At 48.1% G+C, this 19,412-nt stretch overlaps 5 protein-coding genes across 5 annotated transcripts; 3 read left to right on the top strand and 2 right to left on the bottom strand.

The window, feature by feature from the left end:
- Positions 1-345: 345 nt before the first annotated feature.
- Positions 346-1,369, bottom strand: N7533_010601 (hemolysin-III related-domain-containing protein; the record flags this gene model as incomplete). Its single annotated transcript, XM_057107251.1, has 3 exons — positions 346-444; positions 860-1,042; positions 1,082-1,369. Coding segments are annotated over 3 exons (570 nt in total), but the record flags the coding sequence as incomplete, so codon positions are not given.
- A 767-nt stretch (positions 1,370-2,136) lies between these two features.
- On the bottom strand, positions 2,137-2,523 carry N7533_010600 (uncharacterized protein; the record flags this gene model as incomplete). The annotated part of the gene is made up of 2 exons (XM_057107250.1): positions 2,137-2,455; positions 2,513-2,523. The coding sequence occupies 2 exons, from the start codon at positions 2,521-2,523 to the stop codon at positions 2,137-2,139; spliced, it is 330 nt and encodes a 109-aa protein (XP_056956467.1).
- Positions 2,524-2,973: 450 nt separating this feature from the next.
- Positions 2,974-3,661, top strand: N7533_010599 (uncharacterized protein; the record flags this gene model as incomplete). Its single annotated transcript, XM_057107249.1, has 2 exons — positions 2,974-3,171; positions 3,239-3,661. The coding sequence occupies 2 exons, from the start codon at positions 2,974-2,976 to the stop codon at positions 3,659-3,661; spliced, it is 621 nt and encodes a 206-aa protein (XP_056956466.1).
- Positions 3,662-14,115: 10,454 nt separating this feature from the next.
- On the top strand, positions 14,116-14,918 carry N7533_010598 (uncharacterized protein; the record flags this gene model as incomplete). The annotated part of the gene is given in 3 exon segments (XM_057107248.1): positions 14,116-14,214; positions 14,240-14,537; positions 14,554-14,918. 3 exon segments carry the CDS (start codon positions 14,116-14,118, stop codon positions 14,916-14,918), a joined length of 762 nt encoding a protein of 253 aa, XP_056956465.1.
- Positions 14,919-15,957: 1,039 nt separating this feature from the next.
- Positions 15,958-16,843, top strand: N7533_010597 (uncharacterized protein; the record flags this gene model as incomplete). Its single annotated transcript, XM_057107247.1, has 2 exons — positions 15,958-16,250; positions 16,540-16,843. 2 exons carry the CDS (start codon positions 15,958-15,960, stop codon positions 16,841-16,843), a joined length of 597 nt encoding a protein of 198 aa, XP_056956464.1.
- Positions 16,844-19,412: the final 2,569 nt, after the last annotated feature.

Here is a 19,412-nt window from a genome sequence, read left to right as displayed (position 1 = left end):
GTATTCGAAAGACACCTTTACGTATTAGATAATTTGAGGAGCAGTCAAGCAAGAGAGGAATGTGGAAATACAGAGTAACAAGCAAGAGCCTTCGGCGTTGCCTATTATTACATGCATGGCGGCATATTCCAGAAATCGGATGGGAAAATCACTTGGCAAATGGGATTCAGTTTTCTTTCCCGGTTGGGCAGCTTTGCATGTGTTCTAGACTTCAAGCTCTAGCTTGCGCTCACGGCGAAAGACTAATGAAAGAACATGTGACGTCACATAAACCGGTTTTCTATCTTCGCTGATGACCCCTATTAGGCATAGTACAGAAAAGGTAGCCACTGACTGTATCTCTTGTCAGCAATGTAATGCCATGACACTATGATTGTACTCAAAGGCATCGACCAATCCTCGAAGGTGGGACATTATAGCTAGTACCACCATAATGTGAAAAATCTGGTGAGAGTTTATCCAGATATCGAAGAGGCCAGGAGATCGCTCTGGGATTTGGAGCTGAAGATTTGCATATCAGACTCTGGGTCGTAAGTGTTAGGACAATCCCCGGAGAGCGTCCTGATACGATAAGGATACGAGTGAAGAAAGTGAGATATGCCTGAAATGGGTAGGATAATATTCAGACTAATCGCTGGTCCTCCTAAGAAGAACCAGCTCCTCCTTTTGAGGAGATCCTCTGTGCGCATGCAAGCAGGTAAGCGAGGTGATGTATCAACAGGCAGCTCCGGTGTTGGATAGGCATCTCCTCCGCATTTCCTATACCTCACTGTACGGTTGGCGTAACAGTAAGATACGTTTCTTTACTCACGGCATATATGTAGGCTCCGACAATATAGAGCAAACCCTGCAGAACAACCCAGAAAAGTCCGATCTGCTTGTTCATCTGCCTAATGCCAAACTTCCTAACCCCATGAACGATGGGGAAGAGTGCTGATAGCCCAAGAGAGATGATCATCCCCGCCCAAAAAGGTCGCCAAGTGGGGTGCCCAAATTGAGGATTTGCTGAAATCGCAGCACAAAGCAGGCCAAGGGAGGTGATCTTGGCAAATATATGTAAGTTTTATCCATCTAGGCGAACGGGGAGAAAGGTTAGGACAAACATGGTTAAATAGACTCTCTGCAAATTGGGGTGGCAGTAAAACCCGTAGAATATACTCATAATAAAACTCCCCACAATTAGCAGTACAATTCCAATATAGTCCACTTGGTTTGCAATGCGTGCAATGTGCGAGGAATGATTTTGAACGGTGTGAAAAGTTGAAGGGCGATAGGTGGAAAACAATGGCGGGGAAGCGAAGAGAGACTCATACAGAGACAGGACTGCCCAACTGAGATCGCTAGGTCTAGGTCGCACAGCGGACAGGGTCCTTTTCGCAGGAAGGATACTGAGAGCTTGCTAAGAGTGATCCGCTTGTCGTAAGGGAAGATTTCACATGGTATCGATGCTAGCTGCTTACTCACCGCGATCAATCGATTGAAACAGCGAGTGGTGTCTCCGAGGACGTCCAGGTGGGGATCAGCGGCAAGTCATCCTGAGATAGAGGACTCGTCTCTGGCGGCGCACAGCCCAGAAGCGTGCTCTTCATCATCTGGGGAACTAATGATTAATGCCGGATCTTGAGCGTGACTTGATCAGCCAACAGTGGTTGGCCGGTTTTTCGATTTCCAATGAGGCCAATGAGTGGCCCAGGTAAGAGGTCGCTCGCGTCGGGCGTCAAGGGCGGCGAGAGTTTGTGATGCAAGGGAGGAAAGGCGATATGCATAATTTATGTTAGGTATATAGATACTTGATCCTCTCGTCCTTAAGTAATTGCAGTGAGAGCAACATTCATGTCATTACAAATAGTCATTTTGGACAACAATGATATGCACGAACCTTGATACTTGGATTATTTTGCTCTTTTAGATCATCAATTCAGACACACCAGCTATCTTCCACGGCAAATATAACTCGCATTTGTTCGATGAGGCAATAACGGAGTACACACTCTAAGGAGAGCGCCAGGCCAAGCTATGTTGTACTATATTATGGTTATTAATATGCCGTTGCTTAGACCTGAAATCAAACTCACATCTTACAATAGACCAATGGTAACATCTCCTTTGACTCTCGCATAGATTTCAACCTAATTATCACATCAATCCAATGGTCACATCGCCCTTAACTCGTGCATAGATCTCTACCTCGACTTCCAGATCCAGCTCAATTTTGATCTTCAAGCTGCTGTCCTTCTCGCCCACTTTCGCTGGTCGGTCCTTGATCCGCGAATCGCGAATCGGACCAATCCTTCTACCAGGAAGAGGAGCTGGGACTACATCATCCTGATAATCTTGTGCCGGGGGTGCCTTGCGTGCGAGTTTTGCGGGTTTGCGGCCGCCTGTAGGGTTGGGAGGGGGCTGAAGTTGTGTTCGCTCCTCGTCAAATTCCTCGCCGTTGACTTCTTGTTGATGTCTGTAGATATCATTAGTCTCACGAATGGATGGGAGTTCAAGAGATATTGAGACATACACTTGGGACATATTTGTGTATTGATGAGGATAAGACTGAGAATTGATACTGGAAATTTTATATTTACAACCAGGATGGTTGGGAAAATGTAGCACTTTTATGTATTGACAGAGAAGCGGGCTATAACTTGTAATGTGGCACCAGAGTACAGGCCCCTATGAAACACCATGAGGCACGCCTCCATAGCTCATAGACACTAGGCTAGATGGGGTTGAAACAACGCGTCATAATGTCAACCGTACCAAACCATGCGCGAGGCTACATGGGGTTGAAAATAACGCGTCATAATGTCAGCCGTGTCACACCATGCGGATGAAATAGATGAAATATATTAAGATTCTCCTCGGTGACGCGTTTCAAGAAAAATATACCAGCGAGCCTGAGCCCCCATTTCCCTTGATTATTTTCGAATAAGATGATTATGGGAGATAATTTCAACTCCAAACAACAACCAAGAAACCATGGTCCTAGGACTACTTACTGCTATAGCGGCTTGTCCTGCGATCGTTGGTACTACTGAAGCGGTCCGCCAAGGGCAAAGAACAAATGCAAAAGAAAAACACAGAGGTGTGAAATCGAATCTCATCATTTCCTGCGCCAGGACTTCAAACGCGGGCAGGTACATTGATGGATGTTCCATAGTGTTGCGCGACAATAAGGTACGTATTCTACGAAGAAAGCCAACCTAACAAACCTGTGCTGTTCGCTAATGCAGTTGATAACCAGCTAAACATTGCGTTGCCTACGGCTGAGGGTCGGACCGATATATCACAGCATCCATTCGCAGGATATTTTCTTCCCTATCCGGAGCGAAACTGGGGCCGCAAGGGAGAAGGCATGGTCTCTACGATCTGCGATGAGCCTCCACAACTAAATTGGATATACGTGGACGAAGAAACTTATGAAGTAAAATACGGCTTGCGAACAGACTCGGAAGACCATCTTGTTGGTCCGTGGGACTGCACTCCAATCGAGAAGAGAATTACTTTGGAGGGTTGGGAGGGTTTTATGGCTGTGGAAGTTGAGGGTTCATGGGCGCTCTATTTTGATCGGGACGACAATGGCTTGCAAGAAAAGATATTTGAAGGAAGGATTTTAGAAGTTGAACTGACAAGGAAAGAGAGAAGGAAGTATAAAGATGATGATTAAGTGGTCTTAACTGAATTATAGACAGAGGTAGAAGAGATATTGATGGAAGGTTCACTTTTTTACAGTCTTGTCTTCTTTCTTGAACTGTATATGTTGTCTTTCATTATTTTCTTTGGTCAGAAAGAGGTCCCGATCCGTCACTTTGGAATTCATGTTCCATACGGTCAAATTCATATTTTCCTATGAGGACTTTGAAAAATTAGAAAACTAGCTACATCAGAAGCCGCTTACTATGCCAAAGTTTTACACTATGACGCTGCCGAGCTAGTTTATCCGCGTGAGTCATCTTTTTCTCTTGGACCTCTGAAGTTCGTCTTGCTGACCCGATCATAGTTGTTCAGCGCCGGTAATACTTTATTGCTTATATCTACACGCCTATAGAGTACATTCGTGATCAAAGAGACTTGCACTTCACCTTTCGTGGGGAAGTATATTCTTGCCATGCCATTCAGTCCTACTTTCGTCATCTCAGCGAGGAGTAACATGCGTTACTCGAGAACGGAACTTACGTCAGGAAGTTCTGTAAGACAGTGTCCCACTGTTTGAGCTTGAGATGCCTAAAGGTTTCATTCAATGGGTTGAAGCATCATTTGCTCGGCTGGTTAATCGGTGAGTAGAATGAAATGGCATGACCAGTTGCCGCCTCACCTTTCGTAATAATGCACGGACCCATAGTGATGAATGTTGAAACGAGCCATCTATAATTTTCTGTCGCATCCCCAGGTCTGTTCAAACGGTGCCAACAGTGAGAAAAAGCTTTTCGTCTACTAGATCTCCGAGTAAAAAATCCAATGCCTCTTAGTCCTGCGTTGAATCAATGATGAAATGTTGAACCAGCTGCAGTTAGAGGATCATCTTTGTTTGTGCCCTCACAATTTACAATTGTCATTGTATCGTCACAAGCAGAATGACTGGCTGCGATGCTATACATACCGGATCTTTCGACAGTAGAACAGTCGTTCGCAAGCATTCATTTGTCACTCCGGGTCAAATAATTTCGAACGGTTTTCGTCTGCCGGCTACTCTTTGGTATGGACTGTCCCCAAATTGACATGTAATTGTGATTAACCTAGCCTGTTCTACCATACTAGCCTGTTCTTGTCGAACTGAAGACTTCGAACAGAAAGTGAGTGTAGCTGCTCAGTCATTTGGGATCATGCTAACATGGAAGATGCTTAGCATCAGTCCCGCCTCCGCCACTCCTCTAGGAAATCATTAGATGGACCTTAGCTGGCCTCGAAATGATCGAAGCTGCGAGCACAGTGAGTTATGAGATACCTTAATGAGCTACCTGCTGATGTTTAATGGTAGAACGAAGTTATCCCTTATGCAGCCACTTTGAGCTTGCCAGAAAGCAGTAGACAACAATAGCTAACAACGTGAGTTTATATCATTGCGGCAATTTGGAGAGTAATTATTCTACGCTGACAACTCACTGTATAGGAAGTCAAACATTCGATCACAAGCCGCTCAATGTCTTGTAAGATTGTCTCGGCTATATGGAGCATCATATCGGCTATTTTAAGCAGAGCGTTGCCAAAATTGAGCGCCATATTGGGCCTATCAGGCTGAATTTGAAAGAGCAACAGCAACACACGCAGGTTGATCAGTTTAGAGCCAGGCTCTAGATATTAACGATTGCCCAGCCAAGATCGAACATAATTTTGCTCTATGTCTCTCTCCAAAGTTATATTTCTGTTAGCATGAGTTCGATATAGGGTGCCCGGGGAATGCCTGCTGTACTCTGCAGCAAGCTCGGGGTCTCGGCCGATAGCTCCGATTAATACCAGCTATATCCACAAATCAAGAAATCATATGACTATGGCTCATCATTTAGTTACCCTCTACTATTATCTCCATGTTCAGATTGCAGAAAGAGATTTGTAGGGTTTATACGGCCACATTATAGAGACATGAGGGATGCTCGACTCTAGGGATGCATTGTTTAGATATTATGAATATATATGTACATATGTCCATCTCAAGACGAAAAATTCAGTTTGGAATGCATTATCTTGTAAGACGGAGTCTTATTCTCTCAAAGAGCATTCTGTCACACTATGAAGCTATGATTGCTCCTGATTTCTCATTACGATCCTCACTCACACTGCCTCTGACAATTTCCCTCATGCTAGTTTATATTGAGAATAAGAACCATATAAAATCAATCAAGCATCGCAGAGTAATCTCTGCGACCTAAAACCTTTGCCGTCACTCATACATATCTTTTGTTGGACGACGACCTCGCCGATATGGCAATTCCTGTCATTATAAAGGAGAACTGAAAACATTCAGCTGTGAATCTACCTCTAGAAAAATAGTAACATGCCTGAGCACCGTAGGTCAACAAACTTTGAGCTGGTGGAATGAATAGTATGATTGCCGTGAAACGGCACACACTGACCGAATTGGCTACCGTATATACCTTCTTCACCCAAACTATTTCCAAAACAATGGATATTGTTCCAAAGGCGAAGTTGCGCATATCGATGGTCCGGGATGAGGCTTGCAAATATGCACGTAAAAAAGAGTAGTTTCAAAAGGAGAGGCAGGAGGAAAAGCATGTCGGAAAATTCGTCAGAGAGTATATTCTGTGAGTGTGAAATCTTAGGCAGAACCTCCAATCCCATGGGGCCAATTGGCCCTCAAATATAGAAGCAGATCGAAAACCTACATACTACGATCTTCACCGTAAATAATATCAAAAGACCCTAGATCCTACTAAGTTTCTGTGGATTAACACTTAATTGCGCATATAAAGATGTATTGAGTGCAGTTTGTGGACCTAGCTATTATACTTTTTTATCAACAAACATGAAGTAATATCGATGCAAAAAGAGCTCTAGCAATGCTTCATGAGTGACGGTACCAATTATAGAAAAGCCTTTAATTACTTTATCAATTGAGGGCTTGGTGAAATGCTTCGCAAACCTCATTGTTTAGCCTAGCGCTGGAATCATCAGTTTCACTGTGGAGGCATAAATTTTGAAATGTCATTTATTGTTGAACTATCAACGCCGCACGAACCAACCGCCTTGAGTTTGATCCCTGATTTTCCAACCTATGTCTGATAAGCCTATAAAAGAGATATCTACAGAAAAGGTTCTCCAGATAATCAGCGAGATCTAATTCTCTTCATGGCCGACACAGATATCACAGAAGGCATTCAAATCGGACAAGACGCGGAGAAAAGTAAGCAGCCTGATTTTCCGCCGAATCACATGCCAGATTGTGGCAATCCTGCCAACCTGGACACAACCCCCAAGAAAGTACCCCCTGTGGTAAGTGACTATGGTTTCCCGATCGTGTTGACTATTCTGGCTGATGACCGTATGCCACACTCGCTGTTGATAACGGTCGAGCGAGTCACGTTAGTTAACGAGCCTTTTGAGCGTGTTCTGAGTCTCTTGGCAGACCTTGGGCGGGATGATCCAAGCTTAGCCTTCCAAGGAGCGCGACTCTTGGGTCTCTATCGAAGTCTGTGGAAGTCGTGCGTGTCCAAACACCTCGATGGCGAGAGCCTCGAAAAGAACAACGAAACATCGGGAGAGGCCAACATGGATCTCAAAAATGAAAGAGATGGACTTCAACTCCACTTTAAAGAGCAGCAGTCTCGATTGCTTCTTTTGGATCGAGAGCTGGAATTGTCTCGACAGCGATTGATCAGCATTCTCAATGACTGGAGCCAGTACTCTCGCGGCGAGCTGACGGGACTGGGGGGTCTGGGGTAAAATCCAGGAATTTCGGGGATTCTTCGTGAACAATCACTCAGTCGGGAATGGCGATGTTCATAAGGTACAGGTTGAACATAGTGCTGGCTCCGAGACGGTGAAGAATTGCTACCTCCGAAAAGTACTACAGCAGTAGTAGTAGTAGTAGAATTCATTTACGCCGACCTCTCGCCGAAGCGATATGCAGCATACGACAACTATATATCCGAGTGTGTACATTGAGAATGATCCACTTCCTGACAGGAACTTAGAGCCTCGTCACGGCCTATCCTGGCCCATTGCCGCTCCCATTGTTAGGCTGCCCTCCTGGCGCACGACTGCGGAACCGCTGTGACGCCTCGGCGAAGTCCAATACGGCCTGAACCGTCTTCGCCCTTGAGACGGTGTCTGGTTTACCTTTCTCACCTTCATTTGAGCCTCCCAGCAGACTCGACACGCTGCCCAACGCGTCCCCGACTTTTCTTCTCAGTTCACCCCGCGGCTCTTGCAGGTTTCGACAGTCCAACAATACGTGGGTGACCGTCTCCTGTGCGCCGCACTCGCACAGATCATCTTCACGAAAGCCGAATTTCTTCGCGTAAGTGGATAACCAGTTGTGGCCCGTGCGTAGTTGTGTTAGCAGATATGCACGATTTCTGGGCAAATTCCCGTAGAGCTTTCTCGTGTACCGTGCCGGTAGGTTCCCGTCAATTTTCCGTAGGTGCGCGCCTTTGGTGCTTTCCTTCCACTCCTGACCCCATTAGGCATGGATCTTGCCGCGGACAAACGCGTTCTCCCTCGACAGCAGCGGTCGGAAGGGGTGGGTTTTACCCGGCTTCGCGGCTTCCTTCGCGAGCCGATCTGCCGCATCGTTCCCGACGTCTTCACAATGTCCTGGAATCCACTGAAGACGGAGTCTGACCTTCGCTGTCTGAACCTCGGAGGCTGCCTGTATGATTACATGGACGATACGCTGGCCCGATTTGTTCCTCGGGTTTTGGATTGCCTGCAGAGCTGATCTGCTGTCACAGAGTATTGTTGCGGTTGTGTGCCTACTGTTTCCGTCTGTTAGGCGTTGGTGGGCTAACTTGAACACCATGTTCACCGCATAGAAGATGCCTATGAGTTCCGCTACGTGGACCGACCAGCGGTCTATTGGCCCCACCTGGGTCTGTTGAGACTCCGAGATCTCATCGTCACCGTTAAGTGCGACGATGGCCGATCCCAGGTGACCCTCGCGCCCGGAGGCGTCCGAGTAGACAACAATATCCGATGTGTCTCTCACCGACTCTGCTCTTTTCCTCGCGATCTCCCGGTCGGGCTCCAGTTCGATCTCCGCAAAGGCGTCGAGACGCCATGGGGCTAGCGGTCGGGGGTCGATCGTTTCGAGCTCGTTGAGCCTGTTGACCTCCATGGTTTTCAATGCCTCCGCTAGGGGAAAGCGTGCATAAGATCCAATATTGTTTCTGCGATTCTGGGCGCGTGACACTGCGCCCCAAATAGGATGGTCCCGCGGTAACGTGTATAGTCTCGCAATGGTGCGCTGTGCTCGATGGCGAAGGCGAAGGTGCGTGGGGAGTACGTGGGCTTCCACTTCGAGGGTTGTGGTTGCTACCGTTGGGAAAGCCGACAGAGTCCTGATCAGCACCGTTCTCTGGACTGTGTTCAAGTGACGCAGATGAGTCTTGTCTCGAAGCGGGTCATGCCAGACTGTTGATGCATAGTCCATAACAGGCGTGACACACGCTTGGTAGAGTTGTCGCATTTGCTCGGGCCGCAGGTGTCGTAGTCCGTTCAGAGCGATGGCCGTCTTTGTGGCGCGTTTGATGGCCTGCTGGACGTGCTCTTTCCAGCGAAGTCCCTGGTCGAACATCACTCCCAGCAGTTTGGCTGTGGGTGACGGCTTGACATCCGTTCCATCAAAGGTGATGTTTCCTCCCAGGTGCACTACTTTCTTTCTGGTCAGGTGGATCAGCTCGGTCTTCTCCGCCGCGAAGCAGGATCCGGTCTGTCGGGCCCACTCCTCGATGCGCGGGACATCCTCAGACTGTATCCTGTCTAGGTTTTCCTCGGTTGAGCTGCCGACTCGCCATCGGAAGTAGTCGTCAATGAATGCCGACGCGCCTCCGTGCGAGTCGACGGGTTGGTCCACCAAGTCCGCGTTGAAGAATGCAAACAGAATAGGGGAAAGTGGCGACCCTTGTGCTAGGCCTGCGTTGACCAGTGGTTCTGTGTCGGTACGGAAGTCGTCAAATCCAATATTGGCTTGTCGATCACTCATGAAGCTTGTAATCCACTTCCTTGCCGTTATTGGAATCCCTCTCCCCTGCAGAGAGGCGTCTAGGCTGATCTGGTTTACCCCGTTAAAGGCACCTTTGAGGTCGAATGAGATGAGCGTCACCACCTTGTGTTTGTACCACGCCTTGTCGATCGCACTGGACAGCACCAAGAGGGCGTGTTCAGTGGTTCTGTCCGGTCGGCCGCCGAACTGGCTGTTCGGTAGGAGGCCATGTTTCTCCGCGAGGTGAGATAGCCGGCGGGCTATCACTGCTTCAAGAAGCTTTCCCAGGGTGTTCAATAACGAGATTGGTCGGTAGGCGCCAGGAACGGAATAATCTGGCTTGCCTGGCTTCCGTAGCATAATGATCTTCGCGCTACGCCATTGCTTTGGGTGATGTGCTAATTCGACACACGCTTTGAAGACGCTGGTGATGATGGTTTTGAGGTGTGCCCAAAGTTTCTTCCAGACCAGCATCGGTAGGTTGTCCTCCCCTGGCGCGGTGATTCCTTTCGCCGCCTTCAGCGATCGCTCGATCTCGACTTCGGTGATCGGGTGCCACGGGAGTTCTGACTGTGGTAAGGGTGCTGGGCTAGGGTCAGGTGTGTTCATCGCGGGGAAGAATGCGTCAAGGAAGGCCTTCGCTTTGTCCTCGTTCTGAGCGAGCTCCTCAGAGCCGACTCGTAGTGTTGGGATGCAGCCCCATGCTTCTCGGGGTTTCATGTAGGTTGCCGCTTTCCAGAGCTTCCCTTCCCCTGCCTCGTCAAGGAACTGTTGCCAGTGCGAAGCTTTGGTCTTCTCAAGGGTCCGGGTCCACGCTCGCCGCTTCTGTTGCAGTCCGGAAGGCGGCTACACTGTTGGCGTGGTCTCGTCCGAGCTCCGCGCAGCGCGTTTGCCAGCTCCTGCGGAGTCGGTTCACTTCGACCTGTTGGGCTTTGAGTTCCGGTGTGAACCATCGCTTGGAGTACGGTGTTAGACGGGTGTTGGGCGTGAAGCGGTCCACCGCCTGCGCTGTCGCAGATGTGAGTTGCTGAACGACTCGATCGAGAGTCGGTCGGGTCCTAATATCTTTCCAAGGGCTCATCTGTTGGACGATCTCCTCGCCAATCCTGGTCCAGTCCGCGCGTTCATATGCCTTTCTCATCTTTGCCCCTGGTGTGCTTTGGGGTTGGAGGTTCCATTCTGAATAGGTGGCGTGGTGGTCAGATCCGTAGTTCTCGTGATACAGGTGGCATTTGACCAGCAGCTCCGGGTTATCTGTGACTGTCTGATCAATGGTTGAGTTTTGCCCTGGGTTGTTCAGGGCCCAGTAAGTCGCCGTCCCTCGAGGTAGGCAGCTGTGGAGGCTGTGAGTCTGAAAGAAGTCGATCAGGTCGCTAGCATCTTCGATAAACCTGGGTGCGATGTGGTTGCCGCCCCACATGGGGTGGCGTCGGTTGAAGTCGCCGGAAATGATGGTAGTGGTAGGACGCTGTTCATTTTGTGTGGCCGCTATGATGGAGTCTTGAATCGCAGCGAGAGCTGGTAATCCCGAGCCATCATTGCCGGTGAAAATTGGTGCTGGCGGTATATATATAGAAAAGAGAAGTATTTGGGAGTTAGCTGTCCAGATCTTGATGGCTGTAATATCTGGGTTGTTACATGGTAGTTGACGGTGTGAGGAGGTGGAAATTCGTCTGTTAATGTAAATCAGACTGCGAAGTCGAACAGCATCGGTCTGTGTGATAGGTCGATATAGTCGCCAAGCACTGTGATTGACGTGGGTGCGGTAGGTGGTGATGGACGGCTCCTGGATTAGGAGGATGTCTAGCTCTTGGCTCTGATGGTCGTTGATTAGTGCTTCCATTCTCGGTGCCGATTTTATCATGTTCAACTGTAGTATATGAAGGTTTCTCTCTAGCATTGGGCGGGAGTGGGGGTTGCTGCGCTAGGGCATTGTTAATTACCGGTAGGGTGCTCGCCGCTGCAGTCGAGGCACCGGGCTCTTACTCCCGGTGGGCATCTTTCCCGCTCGTGCTGCCCTGCACAGTGTCCGCATCGCGGCGTTTCCTTGCACGTCCATGCCAGGTGTCCGAACCATTGACACCGGAAACATCTCTTTTTCTTGATTTCACGTTGTTCCACGTGGGAGATATAGTGTCCGTTCACTAAGAAGCCGTTACGAAGTAGGTGTTCTGCCCCCTCTGCTGAGTCGAACCAGATCCCCAGCGACGCGAACTTCCCGAGGGTCTTATCCCTCGCTTTCATCCATGCTAATTCCTCGATGTGGAAACTTTGTTCTGCCAGGCTATTCTCCCTGACGATCTTTTCCGCTGCCTGTGGGGCACCTGTCTCCAGGTCAAACTCCTCGGTGGGGGTACGGTGGACGACCACTCCGAACCGTGGCTTGACCAGTTTCATATTGTTGCCCAGTTTGTTTAGCCACTCGGTGTTGTTGCGGGCCGCCTCGGCCGACTCCTTGTCTTTGAACCGGATAAGATAGCCAGTCTTGGTGGTGCCAATGCCCGCCAATTGGGCGTCTTGGGTTACAGCGTCGTTCTGCAATGCCGAGCGGATGTGGTTGTTGGCGACATCGGTAGGGAGATATCGTCCGAAGACGTTTCCGTCGCTCATTTCATTGTCCCTTGGATCGACAAAAGTCCTCTGGGTGCTAATTCGGATGCAGTGATCCTCTCTCTCGGGTCGTCGGTGGTTCAGCAAGGGGGTGGCATTGTCACTGTGGGCTGCAACTGCCGCCCAGGTCTTCGTCGGTAGCGCCGCTGGAGCGCTTTCAACCTGCTCTCGTAGCGCTTTCACTTCCTCGTGAAGCTTTTCGTTCTGTTCCTGAAGGAAGTTCTGGTTGTGTTTGATCTCCTGGAGCTCGCTCTGGGTAGCTGCGATGGTCGCTGTTTGGTGGCGAATGATGTCCTTCAGTTCGTCGATAAGCTTCCACACCTCCTTGGTGGTGATCCGGCCGGTGCCTTCTTCAGGAGCATAGCTCTCGTTAATTCGTCCTCTCTTTCTCGTGGCTCGCGTTGGGATGTTGGTCACCCTAGGCTGGAAATCCTCGACCGAGAAATTGGTGGTTTCCTGGGTGTTTGTGTGTGGGGTTTCGGGCCCTCCCGCGGGTGGATCCGCCATCGGTCCGGGGTTAGTTCCCACTCGTCACACAACAAGATTTTATATCCCAATAATATCAACCACAACGCAGTTCGCCCTATCGAAAAGATACAGTTTGGTTCGCTGATATGATACCCTCCCGCTCCTACATCATAGGTATGATGCATTTCGGGTCCTCTGCACATTGAACGTATTATGACGTCAATCACGCAATTCCTCAGCCCCCACTCCACATACGCCCAAGGTGTGAAACCCCACCTTCCCAGGATTGTATGGTTGTGGCTAGCTGGTTAATCTGAGCTTTGAATATAGTTCACTATCAGGTGACTTGGCGGCGCTACCATAAATCACTGTTCCAGAATTAGCGGGAAACCCACATTGAGCATTCTGCTGGTCCAGTGGCGACCCCATCAATACCCAGGCACGGATCGAGCCGATCCGAGCCAGAACACCTCAATCACACACAACACGCGATAACCAGGCAGTTCCGTCTAGCTAAAATGCCCCTTAAGATTTATAATTTGAATATGCTGCTGCCCATCTGTAAACAACACAGTTTAAGCAGTGACAGGCAAAATGTGCACTGTGGGTAAACCACTACATGATGAATCGTTCTGGCCCGCCAATTTTTGAGGTCCGCAATTATGAGATGGCCACCAAAGGCCCCAGGAACCACAATATCACCAAGTCACGTGCGTTTCCAATCACCTGGCATCCCCCAGTGTTGCACTCAAAATCTTTCCATCTACTGACTGAACAGAGCATGAGCAGTGAATACTAGTTGTTGAATAGTTTGTCATTCAACATTTCGGAAAAAGCAATAAAATTAACCCACTATGTATTTGTATACAATAACATACATCTTACCCATATAAACACTTTCGACTTGAATGGTTGACATCTGAACTGGCCAGATAGTTGGACAGATCCCCATTATTTGTATTGTTTGCAGGATGAACGTTCTCGAGACTCTGGATTCTATACAGGCTTAATACAGAAGCATTTTATACCCTGTTATTTACATCTGTGATGGAATACTGCCAAGAAAGGGGATCAGGGGTGGACCGACTATTTTAGGAATAGTGCTTCTCGGTAGAGGGATTGAGAAAGTACAGTAGGCAAAGTAACTGAGGAAGACCTGGTTAAAGCTCTTAGTGATTACTGGGAAAAGAGTTTACAAACAAACGTTGAAAACATGCTGCAAACAAAAAAGAAGCGTCACCAGCGAGTTAGATCGGAAGGCACGGCCATTACAGTCAAAGTGAACGAACGGTCGCAAGCAAACCTGGAAAAGTTTTGTAGTTCTACTAAGATTGACTTGGACCCCAGTGGAGAAGCAACTACGTAAATGGAGCAATCTAATTGGTATGGGCAAGAAGCTCACGATCGAGATCGCCTTCACTTACAGGGAGGATGATGATGGCAATTCCGTGCCTCTGCCAAGAAGATCCGAAAAGAGAGGACGTGTGTCTGCAACTAGCAGAATTTTAGCTGAACGTGAGGCGTACATTGTGGTGGAGGAAGGAACGCGTATACGAGCTCATGCGATGTAATATCCGCTCGTGTGCGCATAAGTCTGACTGGTGCTGGGAGGACCCGAAAGACAATAAGCATTACAAACTCAGGACCCCGCACCTAGAACCGCTTATCGACTATGTCGATGAGGGTGACATCCTAGACGGTCATGACGATATTCCTGGTGATATTCGTCAAGACCTAATCCTGGAAAGTCAGACAGGAAGAAAATCGAAAAAAAAATTGATGCGTCAACAACGGGGGTACCATAATTGTCAATGTTCTTCCAGCACGAAACGGTGGTGCGCCCACGATTACTTCATCTCTACCCAGGCCCTTATCTGGGGAGCGGCTAATGATTGCCGGGCCTCTTGAAACAGCTGTGAGAGAATACTGCAAATGGCTGGAGTCACTTGCAATTGAGGAGGCGTACAAAGCTGATTTCCGCAACATTTGCCAGGTGATCTTGGAGAATTATCTAGATCTTGAACTGATTCTCGAGGATCCAGACTCTGACTTCTTCGTTCAGCGCGGGATTCGAATTGGGACTGCTGGATTCCTACGTGACATAAAACAATGGGCCACTGCGAAGAAATCAAACGGACCACTTGACCAGACCGCTGAATCATCTCTCGGCGGTGCCCAATTGATTTAATGGCTATGATTTCTTTGTCCTACCCTGAGATTCGTGATACTTCTCATATTTCTGCGAGGCGAGAGGCATTATTTTGCACATTAACTTTGAGCGTACTGTAGATATTACCGTTTATTCTCAGATTATTGGCTTTTTAGATTATTTGCCACGTAGGTCATTGGGTCAGTAGAGTAATGTTCGAGCTTAGTTACATACTGTAGTCAACGCAGCCTTGTCTCAAATTTTGGCTTACCCCGCTACTCTATTTTTCGAAAATATCCCTAACTTTGCCTGACATGCACATGGGACCTAGCTCCTACTACAGTACACCCATCATGGTACGTCTGGTACTAAAGCCAGTCGAAATTGCTAAGTGGCAAAGTGGAACCGCGGAATATATATCTATCCGGAGAGATAAACTGTATTTCCCCTCTCACCCCTCCCCCGCACTCATTAGAAGCGGAAGAGTGGCGAGTGCTGACGTCACAGGTGCCCCAAAAAGATTTCGAACAACAGAAAGAAGCGGTAAGAAGCCACAGCTGGAGTCTACGCGGTCAGAACGAAAACTCTTCCTAATTAACGCTATAGTTGAATAGATAACGGCTTGTCCATTTTAACTTGTGCCCTTTGTAGTAGGCCCCCCCCCCAGTCTTTGGATTTACGTTATGCTCAATCGTTTGCCCATCCCTCGCTTGCCGGATCGACATGCACATCGTAAACCAGGCCGCGTCTCTCGTGCTTGCGATGAGTGTCGGTCACAGAAGAGGAAATGCGATGGCTATATGCCGACATGTGGCCAGTGTGCTAGTGCAAAGCTGGCAGTATGTGTTTATTCTAAGTCAAAGAGAGATCGAGAACGAAACGAATTGGAGTTGGCAAAGGAGAAAACCGATCGTTATGAGAGGCTACTTCGAGAAGCATCTCACGAAGTTGAGCTACCTCTGGCGAAAAGAATCGAGAGAGCATTGGTTTGTTCAAGTTACTTCGTGTACTCCGATTACGCTGACTGGTTGAATAGCAATCTTCACTGCAGAGATCAGCATCTCAGGAAGATGGAAGCATGTCCTTAAATGCCTCCTCTCCATCCTCCGTTGGCTCTCTGGATGCCCTCGATGTCCTCGATGAAGACGTCAACCGGAGCAAAGACAGCCGAGCAACAGGTTACCTCGGTAAGAGCTCAGAGGTTTCCTGGATGCGCACTTTAGATGTTGAAGCCAATGGTCCGTCTGGCAGTGAGATGGAAATTGAAAACAGCAGCAAATTTTCGCATCCGAGGACTGCACCTACAGTATCGATGAACTACCATATCGAGCCCCCTGAGTATCAGATCACAGATTTATTCTCAGATCTTAGGTTAGATTATCAAATAAGAAATCTATTGTACGAATGTCAATCTGGATCCCCACTTACCCACTTTATTCCTTGGACTTCAAGCCAATTTGATCTATCTGCCGCCCCTAGTCTTTTTTCGTCCGTTCGGAATGTTTGCTTTTCCGCCCCCATCATTTTACCGCTTGATTTCGTTTCTTTGTTCTTTCTATTTCCCCTCCTTTTCCCTTTCTTGATTATTTGATTCTCTTCTTTTTCTGGTCCGTTCGATTGATATTTCGCCCACTATGTCATCTTCGATCCTCCACGAAAGAATTTTGCCTGCTCTGCCGTACGAACCTGCCTATGTTCAGCCCGGTGAATCTCAGCTTTTTCACATCACCGCCGAGCAGGTCACCCATGACCACCGACGTCAGGTCCGTGTCCAGTTGACTGCAGTTGGTAATCAGGCCCTTCGTGGGCTCTGCCATTATCCCTGCCAACGTACGTACTGGCGAGAGGAATCGTATGAGTTATGGTTGAATACTATGGGTTTCAACCATACAATTGATACCTCCTATCTGTTCAGCATGGCCGAAGTTGGTGGTTGTTATCTTTTTGATGTTGGACCGGGCTAATTTGATTCTAGTTTGTTCAGGGGCTTGATTATCGTACGGATAGTCTTTTGATCGCCTCTCGTGGTCGGAGTGTGTACGGGGAGGTCTGCCGGAGCCAAAGATATCCCAATTCTCCTTTCGTTGCTACTATTCGGCTCCCCTCACACTGTCGAGGTGCCTGTGCCAACTGTGTCTATCATCGAACTCCACAACATTGTGATTTTCTTGGGCGTACGGAACCTTTTACTGTTTCTGACTATCGAAGTCCGACACGATTGTCAGCTATTGAGATCCTTAGCAATTATGTTCTTGATGGAATACCTGATACCGTCTATCGTTAGCCTATCCTATACTAGCTATTTCTTCAACTCCCTGATTATGGAGTCATTGTTTGTCGTAAGTGTCAACATGCAATCCAGCCGACCAAGATCATAACCCATTTGCGGCATATCAACCATCGTCTTCCTGTTACTCAGGCACAGGATATCCGGTATACCGTATCCACATGGCAGGGCTTTGTACAGGAGTCACAGGAGCTGATTTTCCCTCACTCCGTTAAGTAACCTATCCCTAGCTTGGTATTATACACCGATTGCTTGCTGTGTACGGTTGTCGAGGGTTGTGATTATGTATGCCGCAGTCCTGAGAGTATACGGAAGCATATCAAGTCGGAGCATAACTGCCAGATGAACCTACGTGGCCGGGTGCCCCAGCATGAAATTCCCATCGTCTATGAGATCAGGGCGGGGTGTATGCGGCGTGTGACATGCCACCGGTTTTTTTTATCCCGCAAAGGCTCGCATTATATCCACGGTCTCGCTGGTAGATATAAATGAAAAGCTTCTTAGCGTTTTGATATCATCTTCGAAATTGGGATCACTATCAGATTCGGACGATTCCTCATCACAGGAGCGGTTGTGGAGTTTGAAAGTAGAGGTACAGCTGGTCTCAGGGTCAAGCCGAATAAGGTTCTCTGGTATTTTTTGCTGATCAAAAAAACTCATAAGAGAAAGTTGTTCGGCGGCAGATGCTTTTTTTGTAGCGAATGTAATTGTAGGATATTTGCCAGGTTACTATGATTGAGCTTTTGGCTTCCCAATCCCGATCTAGGCAATCCGCCTCCTCCCCAAGAAGCTTGATCGCTTTGCGGTCACTTGCTTGGAAGTCTCGGAGGTATTGTGATACCGAACAGCGAGGTGCTCGAGTTCTGATATAGCTAGTCGCTTGGACTATTGTAAGAGGCATATAATCGAGCGCTTCCACTACCTTGACTCCCTTCGCTTGCCTCAGGTTGGTCGAGCGTCTTCTGAAGAAGCTCTAGTGCCTCAGACCTTTCCATCGGTTTAACTTTAACAACGTCTTGATGCTTGACCATCTTTAGCGCAACATCTCTGCCCCGGCTTTTAATGATAAGAGATCCATTCTGGCTTCTAGGGATGTAATCTAATAGCGGTTTCATCAAGATATTTTTCGGCTCTCTCCTGAGAGCTCCATTTCCGACCATCTGGGGCGAACAGAGAAACTCATAGTCATCCGCATTATCAAGGACACAAATCTAGTTCCTTTTCTCTTCATCCTGCAGCCACTTTTCGACTAGTTTAAATATATTGGCTTTGGGATCCTGACAGCCTGGGATTTTAATTTGGTCTGCGATGTCCCGGAAACTTTGCTCGAACCGGGCATTATTGCTTGCGTGGACCCAAAAAACCCACCTTGCTGGTGATTCAGATCGGATTTGATACGAGTATTCGATGGAAAGATATGATTTTCTTCGACTTGTGAGTAATCGGCCACGGAGTGGTCGCTTCACAATTACCTGACACCGCCGAGTCTAATCAGGGCTATTCTCGACCCAGGGACGAAGCTTTTCTCACGTATTTGACGGAGCAGTAGGTCACGACTGATAAAGTGGCGGTCAAGCGTGAATGGTACGGTTGATAGAGGGCTAGGCGGGGTTTCCGGTCGCTCTGGGGTGGGCAGTGGCCATTAAGGAAACTTTTGATTGTGTCCGGTTCCTGACTTACCCGGTGGTAGATGGAACTCTATATGGCCGTCGTTCTTTAAAATCTGAGCTCCACGATTGTTGTCTCCAAATGATATTGAGACCATGATGAAATAAAGTGCCTTGTGTATGGATCATGATAAGAATGTGACGAACTGAAGGAGTGGTCAAATACCACTAGTACCCTTTGGGAGAGGCTTATTCATCGTTCACCTAATGCACTTAGTAATATAGGATTCGCAATTGCGGTGCCATAACACGCCATAGCTAGATATAGACCCCTGAGATCGTTTAATCGATCTTCAGACCTTCAATCAACCGATCAATCAAACACCTGATTCTATTGGACATACTCAGTACTAGCCAGTACATCGATTCCTCATACTGACAGAATGCTTATTGGGTCCGATGGGCTGAAAGAGGGGGAAAGTCCTCAGCCTCATCATCATGTGACTGAAATACTCGGCCAGGAAATTCACCCTAACCAGACTGCTTCCCGAATGATAGTCTGTCGATAATGTTTCCATATAGGGTGAGACTGGTACTGTTCCTGGTAACAAATTGACCTGATCCAGGATAGTCAGATCC

The sequence above is a fragment of the Penicillium manginii genome (assembly GCF_028828005.1).
Source record: "Penicillium manginii strain IBT 31320 chromosome Unknown utg000007l:1.0-2284322.0:1.0-2285126.0, whole genome shotgun sequence".
Classification (NCBI taxonomy): Eukaryota; Fungi; Ascomycota; class Eurotiomycetes; order Eurotiales; family Aspergillaceae; genus Penicillium; species Penicillium manginii.
Note: the sequence above shows the minus strand (reverse complement) of the source record. Positions and strands in the feature narration are given on the sequence as shown.